The sequence below is a fragment of the Macaca fascicularis genome, chromosome 4 (assembly GCF_037993035.2).
Source record: "Macaca fascicularis isolate 582-1 chromosome 4, T2T-MFA8v1.1".
NCBI lineage: Eukaryota > Metazoa > Chordata > Mammalia > Primates > Cercopithecidae > Macaca > Macaca fascicularis.
This window is the reverse complement of record NC_088378.1, coordinates 163,009,043-163,023,471: the sequence shown is the minus strand read 5'-3', so window position 1 is coordinate 163,023,471 and position 14,429 is coordinate 163,009,043. Positions and strand designations below refer to the sequence as shown.

The window sequence follows — 14,429 nt, the reverse complement described above, 5'->3', positions numbered from 1 at the left end:
GTTCTCAACTTTCAATTAAACCTTGCATTTGCAGCTGTACTCTGATCTACTGGCCAACTCTTTGGGATTCTCCTGAGTACCCTGGCTCCCTCTTTCCCAGACAACTTCGCTAGGCTATCGCTTTTCTTATTTTGCTTTATCAGCCAATGGTGGATCAACTCTTTTTCCTTTTCCAGAAATGTACTGTTCTCGCTTCCCTGCAGTACCTTCCCTCCTGTTCTGCATGCTTTCACTAATGCTTTACTAGTCTTTGAATGAAAGCTCAAGAGAGATGAGAAAAATAAATATTGTGAACCAAAAACTCATAGAAAGATCTCAATAAATAGTTATCATATTTACTAGCTAATCTAAATGGAGCATTAAACTATGCTGTACTCAGAGTAGCAAAGGTCTTCTCCGGGCCATTCCAGACAGCCCAGCCACTTCTTCCACTACTCAGCCTGATCATTGCACCGCTAAAATGAGCTTTGGCTAACACAGCATTATATTAATGAGCCAGACCGTGATTGAAGTGTAGGCTTAAGGTCAGTGAATAGAAGCCTATACCTGCCTTATCCAAGCAAGAATTTAATTGGAATTTCCCTAGCACCAGATCGAAGAAAACTCCCAAACTCGATTTATGAGATCATACCAATAGGGGAAAACAGATCACTTTTAGCAAGCACATGGCTTTCAGAAACACACCTGTTTCTTTGTTATTGATAGTATAATTAATCGATCTCTAGAATCTGATTGAAAACATTGGGCTATAAATCATGCCATATGAACAGTCCCGGATGTATCACAGCTAGTAATTCAAAGCATATTTCAACTGCCCATGGCACGCATTTCAGGGTTAGTGTCACATTTGGATTCACAAGAAACAGCCGGGGCTATTTGTTTATATGGTCACATTTCTACCTTTCATTTTACTTCATATTCAACCTGACACTGGCTATACATATCAATACACACGTCAACGTGGGTTTATATTTCTTTGTCAGGTATCTGGGAACAAAACATTGGTTGACTCACAAGTGATGGGAAATTAATGTCATGAAATGACACTTTTGCTACCAAAAGAAACAAACATTATTCACTGTGCCCACTACCTGAACTTGTCATCTAAGTGGAAATGTTCTTCATCATCAAGTTCATTACTAGGATTGTCTATGTTTATTCCCAAGGCCCACATTTACTTGTCTTTCAATCTTTCAATACATATTTATTGAGCACCTACTATATATATGAAAGACACAATTTTAAGTGCAGTAGGTGACAATGGTCCCTGTCCCTAAGGAAATTACAGCCCAGGGGGGAAATGACTAGTATATAAATACTAGTATCAAATAGATACTGCAGCAATGAGATAAAAGTGACACAGCTAGTCACAAAGAGCCTAAAAGTTCTCAAAAAAAAATTAGAGTGAGGTAGAAAAAAAAATCATACCCCCTGGAAGTGTATATGTTAATATTGTGGTAATTGCTTAGAGACTAGGGCTTTCCTTGTATTATTTCATTGAATCCTCACCACAACACATGAGGAAGCTATATTATCCCTGTTTTAGAGATGAGGAAATTGAAGCAGCAAGAGGTTAGCTAACATGCCCAAGGCCACATAGTAAGCCATGCATCCAGGTTTCCAAGGCAGGTAAGCTTGAGCCCTTAGCTTAGTTGTTCTGTGTTAGGCCATCCTTTCATCACTCTAAAGAAATACCTGAGACTGGGTACTTTACAAAGAAAAGAGATTTAATTGGCTCATGATTCTGCAGACTGTACAAGCATAGCACCAGCATCTGCTCAGCTTCTGGGGAGGCCTTTACTCATGGCAGAAGGCAAAGCAGAAACACATACGTCACATGGTGAGAGCAGGAGCAAGACAGAGAGAGGTGGGGGAGGTTCTGTACACTTTTAAAAAACCAGATCCCACGGGAAATTACTCACTATCACCAGGACAGCACCAAGCCCTATGATAAATCCAGCCCCCAAAACCAAACACCTCCCGCCAGGTCCGACCTCCAAACTGGGGATTACATTACAACCTGATATTTGGGTCGGATAAATATCCAAACTCTATCACTCCTCTATTACTTCTGGGAAAGCAAATGAAAAGTTTACTGTGGCTGAAAAATGTGTTTTTATCCTTCTGTATAACTGAGGGAGATTTAAAGCCTCCTAAGTGAGTTTTGACTAATATGCACATTTCTACATTCTCCAATAAAAGTTCTGAACTGGCCCAAAGCATTCATATACATAAACTAAAACTAGCTGCTAAAAATTGCATCAGATGTAAAGAATATATGGAAATGACCCCCATTTTCCTGGCTCACGTGACTTCATATTCCAGCTGTCAGGAAACCAGGACAGGCAATTCACAGCTGTTTGAATTCTATCTTTTTCTAGTTCCCAGCAGACTGTAAAATATTCAGTCTGACCAAACTATTTCTTTGGCTCTACTTTTGTCATTCCCAAAATTAAAACTTCAAACACACACACACACACACACAGAGAGAGAGAGAGAGAGAGAGAGAGAGAGATTTTCACACATATGGGCTTTTTGTAGCTTGCTGTTAGAAAACATGTTCATGAAAAAGATAATTCACTTTGTCTACCCTCTGAATATTATCTAAAGGGAGTTCTCATCTGGACCTCACCTTACTTTTTGTCTTGTGCTGTATATTCTCATTTCAATGGGTAAAGCCAAACCAAGACCTTAGAATTGCCTCTATATTTTAAATACCCATTTTTGAATCTATGAAGATTATCAGACTAACATAACCTTCTCAAACAGGGCTTATTGTTCTAGACCCATTTTCTGTTGTTTTATGTCTCCTGGGTCACTGAGATCCTGACAGCATGTATTCTAAACCAGTGTTTCTCAAGGCTTAGTGTGCATCTGAGTCACGTAGAGGGTAGCTGGGCCCAGCCCACTGAATCTCCATCAGTAACAAGATTGCAGGTGATGCTGATGCTGCTGGGGCAAGGACAAGCCTGTGAGAACCACTGTTTTAAACCAACCTGAATAAGAAAGAGCACTGGACTAAGAGTCAAGAAACCTAGACTCTGATCCTAGATCTGCCACTGTCTGGCTGTGTGGCCTCGGACACAAGTCATTTAACCTCTCTGAGACTCCAGTCCCTCATTAAATGGCATGCTTTAACTAAGTAACTAATAAAAATCCCATATCATTTCATAGTTTTATAACTGAGCCAAGATAGATTATACTCTACCATGCCCACCAAACAATTTGAGGGGTCCATGCTTAACAGTTAACACAGTTACTGTGTTTGAGAAAATACATATATTTTCCTCCCATACTGTTAAGTTCTGCTGTTATACACCATACATATGTTTCTAAAACATCATCCCGCTACGCAAAATTGTGCAATAAAAAAGGAGTTGGGGAACAACACTCAAAAATTTCATCAATGTCTTATAGGATAAAAAGAAATTAGAAATGTAATAAAGACAATATCACACTTTCATATCTGTTAAATGGTTAAGAAATGCATAAAGAAGCCAGGCGTGTTGATTCACACCTGTAATTTCAGCACTTTGTGAGGCTGAGGCAGGCGGATCATGAGGTCAGGAGTTCAAGAGCAGCCTGGCCAACATAGTGAAACCCTGTCTCTACTAAAAATACAAAAAAAAAAAAAAATTAGCCGGGCGTGGTGGCGGGCGTGTGTAAACCCAACTGCTCGGGAGGCTGAGGCAGGACAATCGCTATCGCTTGAACCTGGGAGGCAGAGGTTGTAGTGAACCGAGAACACACCACTGCACTCCAGTTCAGATGACAGTGCGAGACTGCATCTCAAAAAAGAAAGGGAGAGAGAGAGAGAGAGAGAGAGAGAGAGAGGAAGGAAGGAAGGAAGGAAGGAAGGAAGGAAGGAAGGAAGGAAGGAAGGAAGGAAGGAAGGAAGGAAGGAAGGAAGGAAGGAAGGAAGGAAGGAAGGGAAAGAAAGAGAGAGAGAGAGAAAGAAAGAAAGAAAGAAAGAAAGAAAGAAAGAAAGAAAGAAAGAAAGAAAGAAAGAAAGAAAGAAAGAAAGAAAGAAAGAAAGAAAAAAGAAAGAAAGAAAAAGGAAGGAAGGAAGGAAGGAAGGAAGGAAGGAAGGAAGGAAGGAAGGAAGGAAGGAAGGAAGGGAGGGAGGGAAGGAGAAGTGCATAAACACTGCAGTCCATGTAGCATTTAACTTGAAAAAGACTGGAGGTTTGTCATGGAAGTGGGCTGGGAAGGGTGACAACTGATGAGTTTTTGTGAAGTGTTGAAAGGAAAGTAATCTGGAATTAGACAGAAAGCCATCACAGCAGATGTGAATAGATGTGGCTCATTGTCCTTGCTTCCAGCATTAGCATAGACAACACAGTTAAGTCATCTCTAGCAGTCTTTAATCCTGGAGGATGTTTTCCTGTCTTTGCAAGGTAGGTCCTTCAAGGCATATGTGTATAATATAATAGATGCTGTATCATTAAAAATTGAAATTCTGATCCAATGTGCAGTCTTCTTCTTCCTTACCTTCTCTATCACTCCTGGAAATTCTTTGATGGCTTTCTTATCAGCATTTATGACTTTTCCCAACAGCAGAAGACTTTGGAAATTCTAGTGATATTTAGAAATGCTACATCAACCACTGCTGGCACATAAAGTACCCATAATAAACCACTTCTGCAGGATTTGGTAATTTTCATTTAAGCTCTTTGAATCTACACTGTGTTTTCCTTTTGCAGGAACTGCTTGGCAATTTGAACCAAAACACTTACATTTGTCTGGAATATGGAAAGAGATTTTTTTTCCTTTTAGTATAGAGATGGTCGCAAATGTGAAGGAGTAGGAAAACATAACCTTTGTGGATAAAGCTAGCTGGCAGATGTTTGAAATGTGTGTATGTTTGAGCATTTGTGTATTACTACATGGTTTGGTTTGCAGAAGAATTGTGGATAAGCAAATTCAAAATTCATGTTTGACTCAAATGATTCTCTAATTTGTCATGCACGTTGAAACAAATTCACGTTTTCAAAACAACTGTTAGAGCAAACTGACTGTATTTTGATGACAAACATTAAAACTTTGATATTAGAATCACTATATGTCATGGGTAGAATATCAAAAATCTACCAAAATCTCTCATACGTGGGACTGAACACATTCAGGAAATGACTTCTATGAGATGGGAAACAATCCAAGAGAGTTATAATTTTAATATAACTAACTAGTCACACCTTAGACACAAATGAAAGACCTGGGTGTGGAAGGTCCTGACTCAAGAGCTCACCAAAGAAGGTCCTGACTCAGGTATTCACAATGTCTATTAAAATGCTACCTGAGTGGGCGAAGGATATGAACAGACACTACTCAAAAGAAGACATTTATGCAGCCAACAGACACATGAAAAAATGATCATCATCACTGGCCATCAGAGAAATGCAAATCAAAACCACAATGAGATACCATCTCACACCAGTTAGAATGGCGATCACTAAAAAGTCAGGAAACAACAGGTGCTGGAGAGGATGTGGAGAAATAAGAACACTTTTACACTGTTGGTGGGACTGTAAACTAGTTCAACAATTGTGGAAGACAATGTGATGATTCCTCAAGGATCTAGAACTAGAAATACAATTTGACCCAGTCATCTCATTACTGGGTATATACTCAAAGGATTATAAATCATGCTGCTATAAAGATACATGCACACGTATGTTTATTGTGGCACTATTCACAATAGCAAAGACTTGAAACCAATCCAATGTCCATCAATGATAGACTCGATTAAGAAAATGTGGCACATATACACCATGGAATACATGCAGCCATAAAAAAGGATGAGTTCATGTCCTTTGTAGGGACAAGGATGAAGCTGGAAACCATCATTCTCAGCAAACTATCGCAAGAACAGAAAACCAAACACCGCATGTTCTCACTCATAGGTGGGAATTGAACAATGAAAACACTTGGACACAGGGTGGGGAACACCACACACTGGGACCTGTCATGGGGTGGGGGAATGGGGAGTGAGAGCATTAGGAGATATACCTAATGTAAATGACAAGTTAATGGGTGTAGTACACCAACATGGCACATGTATACTTATGTAACAGACCTGCACGTTGTGCACATGTACCCTAGAACTTAAAGTACAATTGAAAAATGATAATAAATAAATAAATAAAAGAATTTGGGAGGTTTCTAGTTTGAGAATATTAGCAATAATTCTGAAATTTTGTGTGTCTTTTGGTCAAACTATATTGAGAATATACCTAGTAGCAGAATTGCTAAGTCAGAGAATGTATATGTGTTCCACTACAGTAGACATTGCCAAACAGTTTTCCAAAGGGGTTGTACCAGTTTTTATCCCCACTAAAAACATGCAAAAATGTTGATTGTTCTTTACTTTGTCATATCAGATAATGTTTTAAAGTTTAGCTATCCTAGTGGATGTGTAGTCATATTTCCTTATGGTATTGATTTGCATTTTTACAAATATATGATGAAATTGAGTACCTTTTCATAGGCTTATGATCTATTTGAATATCCTCTTTCATGAAGTGTTTAATATTTCATCTGTTTTACTACATGTGTGGTCTTTCTTTTTCTTATATATCTGTATGTATTCTTAACATATACATGATAAACACATATTGTAAAACCTTTTTAAAAAATGCTACCTGAGATAGTTTCTGAGGATGCTCAATGACATAGAGGCATTTCCACAAAAACTGAAGTTTTCAACAAAATCCGCCTTTTTTCTTCTCTTCAATTACCTGTCAGAGAACATGGTGTTTATCTCTTTCCAAAATTTCATAAATTGAAACCAGTTTCCCTTTGATTACCCTTGTGTAAGACCTTTATGGGAATTGTTTTCCCACACTTATTATGAACATTTTAATAGAATGTGAAAAAATGGAAGATTTTTCAGAAAGCAGCCATAGGAAGTATTAAAGATGTGAAAATATTTCCTAAAAGCATAGGAAGCATCTGCAGGGATGATTCAGGCTCTCAGCAGAAAAGACAAAGGAACATTTTAATAAGCCTAGGATCATTCCAGAGTCCTCTCTTGGTCTTACACCCCACATTCTGTACATCAGGAAATCCTGTTGGCTCCACCTTCAAAATCCATCTACCATCCCGTAACCCCTTACCACCCCCGTTGTTAGTACCCTGGACCAAGCCACTACCAACATCTCCCTAGAATAAGAAACTCCTAACTAGTCTTCTTGCTTCTTTTTTTGACCCCTTGCCCCGGGCTAGTCTCAAACTATAGTCCTACTTGTTCTTTGAAGCTATGCCATTGTTCCACATTTTGTTCAGGATAAGACAACTCATCTCCTATGACTCTCTCTCTCTCATTACACTCCAGTCACACCGTCCTCATTGATGTTCCTGGAACATGCCAGGCATGTCCCACCTCTTACCTTGAAGATTTTGCTAAAATGTCACTACCTCAAGGAAACTTACCCTGACCAATATTTTTAAAAATTGAAAGGACTCTTCAACACACACACACACATACACACTCACACTATTAATTCCCTTTATACTGCTCTTCCCCCCAATACCCCGCAATATTTATCTATTTGCACCAGGCCAGATAACTTACTTTTTACCATGATTATTGCATTTTCATGTCTTCCTCTCATTCTTCTGTAAGTGCCCTGAAGGCAGGGGTCTTTGCTGTCTCACTGACATATTAAGTAAGTATGACATATTAAGTAAGTATGACATATTAAGTATCTCACCTACATATTAAGTATTAAGTACATTAAGTATTAAAAATAGTACCTGGCTTATAACATGTGCTTCATAAATACTGAAGGAACAAACCACTTTCAAGTTTACGGAAGTTAATACGAGGAACAAGTCAATTTCTTTGACTATAGAAGTCAACTTCTTTCACTGTCCTCTACTACAGAGAAAAACCAAAAGAGAGACACAAAGAGAGACAGAGAGAGAGAGAGAAAACAAGAAACAAATAAAAAGACAATAATAAAATAAGAAAAAGGTTTTTTGACAATAAGAGAAAGCAAAACTATTAAAATTAGCTGTCAACAACTATCAAAATAAGCTACCTGAAGGAAGTACCTTTTGATTATTCAGGTGCTTTTTAAGAGATAATATGGTTTCTTGGTTAAGGACCAGTTGAGACAAAAGCCAGAAAATATGGGGTAAAATTCAGACCTCTAATATTCAGTGAATATTAGACATTGGCCACTTGTCTCCAGAGAGATCTCTGCTACTCACCTTCCCTTCTCCTCTAAAATGATGTCACTGACTCAGTGGATCACAACTTTACAATGTATTTTCATTGATTCTGTCTGAGTGGGACTTAACAATCTATATGGCATTGCATTTTCAGCTATAGAATCCTTGATGGTAGCCTGTCTCAATAAATTAAATGGAGAGTTCAAATGCATTGATTATTCTTTTTTTTTTCTTTTTTCTTTTTTTTTTTTTTTTTTGAGATGGAGTCTTGCTCTGTCACCCAGGCTGGAGTGCAGTGGTGCAATTTGGGCTCACTGCAACCTCCGCCTCCCAGGTTCAAGCAATTCTCCTGCCTCCGCCTCCCAAGTAGCTGGGACTACAGGCGCATACCACCACACTTGTCTAGTTTTTGTATTTTTATTAGAGATGGGGTTTCACCATATTGGCCAGGCTGGTCTCGAACTCCTGACCTCATGATCCATCCACCTTCGCCTCCGAAAGTGCTGGGTGATTATTCATTTTTTGAGCCAGAGGGAGGTCACATTTCCTATTACACAGAAACAGAATAACTTCCATTTATGCAATATAGTTAGCAAAGTTGGGGGTTTTGTTTGGTTGGTTTCTGGTTTTTGGCTTTTTTTTTTTTTTTTTTTTTTTTGAGATAGGATCTCACTCTGTCACCCAGGCTGGAGTGCAGTTACACAATCACAACTCACTGCAGCCTCAACCTCCCCAGGTTCAGGTGATCCTCCCACCTAAGCCTCCCGAGTAGCTGGGACTACAGGACTGTGCCACCACGTCCAGCTAATATTTTTGTCTTTTTGTAGAGACAGGGTTTTGCCATGTTGCACAATCTGGTCTCTAACTCTTGGGCTCAAGAGATCTACTCACCTAGACTTCCCAAAGTGCTAGGATTACAGCTGTGAGCCACCGTGCCCAGTCAGGAAAGTTCTTTAATAAATATTCCAAAGACAGATAAAACATTTTACATGCAAATATTTTTGCTAGTCACAAAGAACATGAACAAAAATACATTGGTTTTAGGATTTTGCAGGTGAAAAAGTAGAATTCTATACAAACTAGTATCAGCCTGGTGATGAATAGTCTTTATACGACAGAAAGATAAATGAATACCATCAGTTATAACCTAAATTGCCATTTTAGACCAAAGCATTATAAATAACCAGATGAACATTTAAGAAAAACAAAATGAATTTTCAAAATTATATAGGGCTTTTTGTCCAGGTGAGGTTAATGTGGAAATTCAGTTTAAGATAAGTAAATAAACATAAACAGGCAATCTGAGTAGTTCTACCAAACCAACCACACTCACAATAAAAGAGCTTTTCATCAGTATTACACACGTTATTTCTTTGGCTTTCAATCAGTCTTGGTTAGTACAAAAGTAACTCTAAGTCTCTTCAAAAATGAAAGTATACCTAAGTAAGGAAAGGAAATTTTGTGAAGTTTATAAAAAATAAAAATGTGTTTCATTGTTCTAACACTTACTTAAAGAAAGGGCTCTTAATTTAGAAAAATAATTTAAGGACTATTTCAAACGTATTTTCTCACAACCCTATTTATTTTAAATATTTAAAGCTAGAGAAGAGGTGAAGGAATAGTACAATAAACAACATATTCTCTTCACCTAGATTCAACAAAGTTATTTGCATATTTGCTTCGGCTCTGTGTATACTACATATATAATTTTATATCATTTTCAACATATTTTTGAAACTTACAGTACATTTTCCTCAAAGCAATTATTCCCTGTTCTTTGCTATCCAACTATTCAACAAATACCTGTGTCTATTAAGTTCCACTTGCTAATGCCACAGATAAACAAGATTTTTCCCTGCTGTGAAAGAGCATATGATCTACTGACTAAAGAGAAACTCATCAACAAGGGAGATAAAGCTTAACACACTGGTAGGTGCTATGAAAGATTTATGTGTTGGAAACATCTGGGACATGAGGGCATGAGTAAGTGGTCAATTCAACCCAGTGGAAACAGGGAGGAGACAGTATCAGGAAGAGACAAAGGGAAACAGTGGAACATCAGCCAATTGGTTTTGCATATTCAGCCTGTCAATAAACATCATCTAAGGAAGCAAGTGAGACTAATATTATTTTGTCAGTATCTGTGTCACCATCCCTGCTTCTGCTGTCCCTTTTACCTCCCAGAAGAATATACTAATGTCCTCCATGTATGGGTTTAATACCTTTCTATTTCTTGAGTGGTGCAAGTCAAGTCCAGCAACAAACTTGACCACAGCATTTCAAATCACATTCCAGGTCGGTGGTTATCAACATTAGCCATACACTGGATTCATCCAGGGAGCTTTAAAAATACTAATATTAGGTTCTACTCTTGGAGATTCCAACTTAATTGGTGTGATGTAGGACTCCCCAACAAATTATAATGTGAAGTCAAGGCTAAGAACTACTGTTGTGAGTGTCCAACTTTAGAATGCATGCAAATTATGTGCAGCTCTTGTTAAGATAAAGATCTTGGCTGTGGGGTGAGGCCTGAGATTCCACATTTCTAGCACACATCTCCATGATGTCTATGCTGCTACTCTGGGGAACCTGGTTTGAGCAGCAAGATTTTATGTCATAAACTACTATTAGTAGCAAGATATTAGTCATAAACTGATCACAGCTGCTATTGCCCAAGTCATGGCAATGCCAGTCAGGCCCAAGGCCTCACTAGTAAGCCCACCATGCCAATGTTACCCCAAGCTACAAGTTGAAGGAGAAGTCACTTCTAACACTTCTGATACCAAATGTGTGGGTGGTTTTGGTTTTCATACCAAGCAATTCTCCAGTTCTTTGTGGACACTCACTGGTGTCCTAAAATTTAACTCAACTTTCACACTAACCACTCAGAGGTAGCATAGACCCCACAGGTTAAAGGCTCAGCCCCACAACTCTGCCCCCTACTTCAGACACCAATTACAAGCAGTAGGTCCCCAGGTTATCCACAGCTCCTGTCCAACTTGGCTGCAAGTTGGAGCCTCTCACAATCTCCTCCTCAAGTGGAATAATTTGCTATAGTGGCTCACAGAACTCAGGGGGACACTTTGTTTGCTATTACTGGTTTAGGATAAAGGATACAAGTGAACAGCCAGATGAAGAGGTACACAACACGAGGTCCAGAAGAGTCCCAAGCACAGGAGCTTCTGTCTCCGTGGAGTTGGGATGCACCACCCTCCTGGCACATGGATGCATCCATCAACCCAGAAACCCTCCTGGGTTTCGTGGTTTTATGGAGGGGTTTAGGGGTTTTATGGAGGTTCATAAACTCATCGTTTAGGGGTTTTATGGAGGTTCCATTATGTGGATGTGATTAAGTAAATCATTGGCTATGGGTGATCAGCTCAATCTTCAGCTTCCTCTCCTCCCTGGAGGCCAGGGATTGGAGGAGGGGAGGGATTCTGAAAGTTCCAACCTTCTAATCATGGCTTGATCTTTCTGGTGACCATCTTCCATCCTCAGGCCATCTAGGGACACCTAGCCACCAGTCTTCTCATTAGCATAAACTCGGATGTGTTTGAAAGGGGCTTATTGTGAATAACAAAACACGTTCCTTTCATCCTAACACTCATCAACTTAATAAGGGTTTTAGAAGTTCTGTGCCAGGAACCAGGACTAAGACCAAATATGTGTGTCTTATTCTATCATATCACACAAATCCTTTCCCATCCACAGTTTATCTGGTCTGGGGGTACTTGAAATCCCTGGACCAGCAGCATCAGTGTCTCCTAGAAACTACTGAGAAATGCAACTTCTAGGACCTCACCCCAAACCTAATAAATCAGACACTCTGGAGGTAGGGCACCGCAATCTGTTTTAATATCTAGGGGAAGTGATGCATGCTCAAATTTGGAAACCAGTGACCCAGTCGGTGTATTTGAGGATCTTCCTTGCTTCCCTTTTCATCCTTCGGACCAGCTATTCTAAATCAGTGATTCTACTTGATTGCATGTTAGAATCCCTTAGGGAACCTGTACAACATGCCTATGCCCCTCCCCTGAAGCTCTAGGAGTTGGACCGTTATGAAAACACATGTGCAAAAGCTCCCCAGGTGATTCTATTGTACAACTGATGCCGAGAATTTTTGTTTCGAATAATCCCCAGGAGATCCCTTAATACAGAATATTTTCCTTTGGCCAATCTCAGTTTCTGAAATCTAACTATTCACGAACACATTCTGCAGATTATCCAGTGCCTCCCTTGTCCCATATTGTTGACTGACTTCTAAGTCCCCTTTTGCAGTGCTTTGGGGTGAATATTACAGCTCAACTCCTTCCACCTTATTTGCTTAATTTAAGATTGGTATATCCTGGTAAGTAGAGTTTGTATATACAAATGTCTTGGCTGATTTCATGAAGGCCACATCCCTTCGGATTTCCCTCTGCATTCTCTATGAAGGTTTTTCTATTCCCTCTTAATGTATACATCTTCCCAAAGTCCCACTGAGCCATTTTCCTCCATTTGCCATCACACTGCACAGCTTCATATCTTTTATTTACTTAAATGCTTGTCTTTCCTTTCTAGACTATAAACCACTAGGGTGAAGGTAGATGTCTTTCCTAGATCCAAGTTTTCACCATACCTAGAACACTGTGAGTACTGTGCCTTCCAAAGGTTTGTGGAATAGAAGATAAATAGCCAGTGCTAACTGTCCCCACAATCTTCATCACAATGCTAGCCTTCAGACACTGTGCCTTAATTTCTGCACTGCTCTTCTTGAGTTGTCTTTAACCAGTATGTTTCCCTAGCCCATTCCCTTTGCCCAGAGAATGAGCTTCAAATTTGGTCCTGTCTCCTTTTCCGAGAACTCTCTGCAGCCTCAAAACACCATGGTTGAGTTAGAATGAGTACCCTTGAGAAGAGACTAATTCTGTAGACACATTCAGCAGTTATACTCCTTTGTAAAATATCCAGTGTGCACATACTGTTTTCAATCAACAGGCAGATAATTAAGTCTTTAACTCTATGTTTTTAAAATAAAAAATATCATAGAATTACTGTATTTTATCTCCCCTTCCCTAAAAGAGTTCATTATGCATATGTCCACTACTATGATCTATACTCATCAATCAGGTTATTAGATCTTGGAACTTAGGAGAGTGTTTCTGTTTATTTTGACATGTAGAAATTCTGTTTAACCTGACCTGAAGAATTTCTCACATTTATCCTATTTTATTTAACTGATCATTTACCTCTCAAAATATTATTTCTTTCAAATATGCCATTTGTCAGACAGAGGGCTGTCTTTCTAGCTGCTGGGGTAGGACTAGAATCAGTTCTTTTTTTCTCTGAATAACATAGTCTTTGCACAGCCTGGTAACACACGAGTAAAACAGACAAGTCTTAAGGTCACCTCTGGCCAGACCTCTCAGTGGTGCCTACAAGTTCCCAGTGAAATAGGCTCTACCTTGAACAGCTAGGGGAAGCACTGGTAGGCCTCAGCAAGTACAAAGGTGTCAAGACAAGCCTCTTTGAGACAGCTAGGTATGGTCCCCACCCACAATGAAGGTAACCAGGTATTCAGAAACTAGACTGACCAGGCACAAAGAAAAACAAACAAACAAACAAACAAACAAACACAAATAACATTTCCAAGTAAGCAGCTAAGAGTCAATCCCTTTCTTTCAAGTCTAGCACTTGTCTAAACTCAAAGTACTCTGCTAAACCGTGTCAACTAGCTTTGTAACTAAGACCTGCCGGCTTTAGTTACCTTAAGGAGAAAGTCTGGTGTCCAAAGAAAGCCTCATTACAAACTGGGTTTTGCTTGGGAGTGGGAGAAGTCCCAGGAATGAGGGATCCCCTGCCAAATCAAATATATCTTCATCCTTCATGGTGATGAGACTGGTGATCCACATAATTAATATAAGCTCACACAGAAGTAAACATGAAACGATTAAACAGGAAGCCTTTAACCAGGCAGCATGAAGCAGGGAGGTGGGGGAGGCATTAATGGATAACAGAGTCTTAGAAACACAGGCAAGTAGTACATGGTATTTTTAAACGAACCTTTGTTCCTGGACTAAAACCAAATGGGTTTTAAAACTTTTCTCTCCACAACAGCCTGGACAAGGTGGCTTGGAGCAGATATTATGCCTAGAATATTTACATTCTGGCAGTTATAGCATAGTCATATGCTATAACTATATTCGATAAATGAAACAGCAAATTCAAAAAGAACTAGCAAGAAAAATAGTAGTTGAATAATTTGTACTCCTTAA

At 39.2% G+C, this 14,429-nt stretch overlaps 1 protein-coding gene across 1 annotated transcript in view; it reads right to left on the bottom strand.

Annotated features, from left to right (window-relative positions):
- Window positions 1-14,066, bottom strand: part of LOC102129582 (orofacial cleft 1 candidate gene 1 protein-like) — a 70,790-nt gene extending 56,724 nt beyond the window's left edge. The window contains 2 exon segments of the mRNA XM_074039118.1: window positions 13,922-14,003; window positions 14,006-14,066. Of these exon segments, the coding sequence (XP_073895219.1) occupies window positions 13,922-14,003; window positions 14,006-14,066 (143 nt within the window).
- Between the last annotated feature and the right edge of the window lie 363 nt (window positions 14,067-14,429).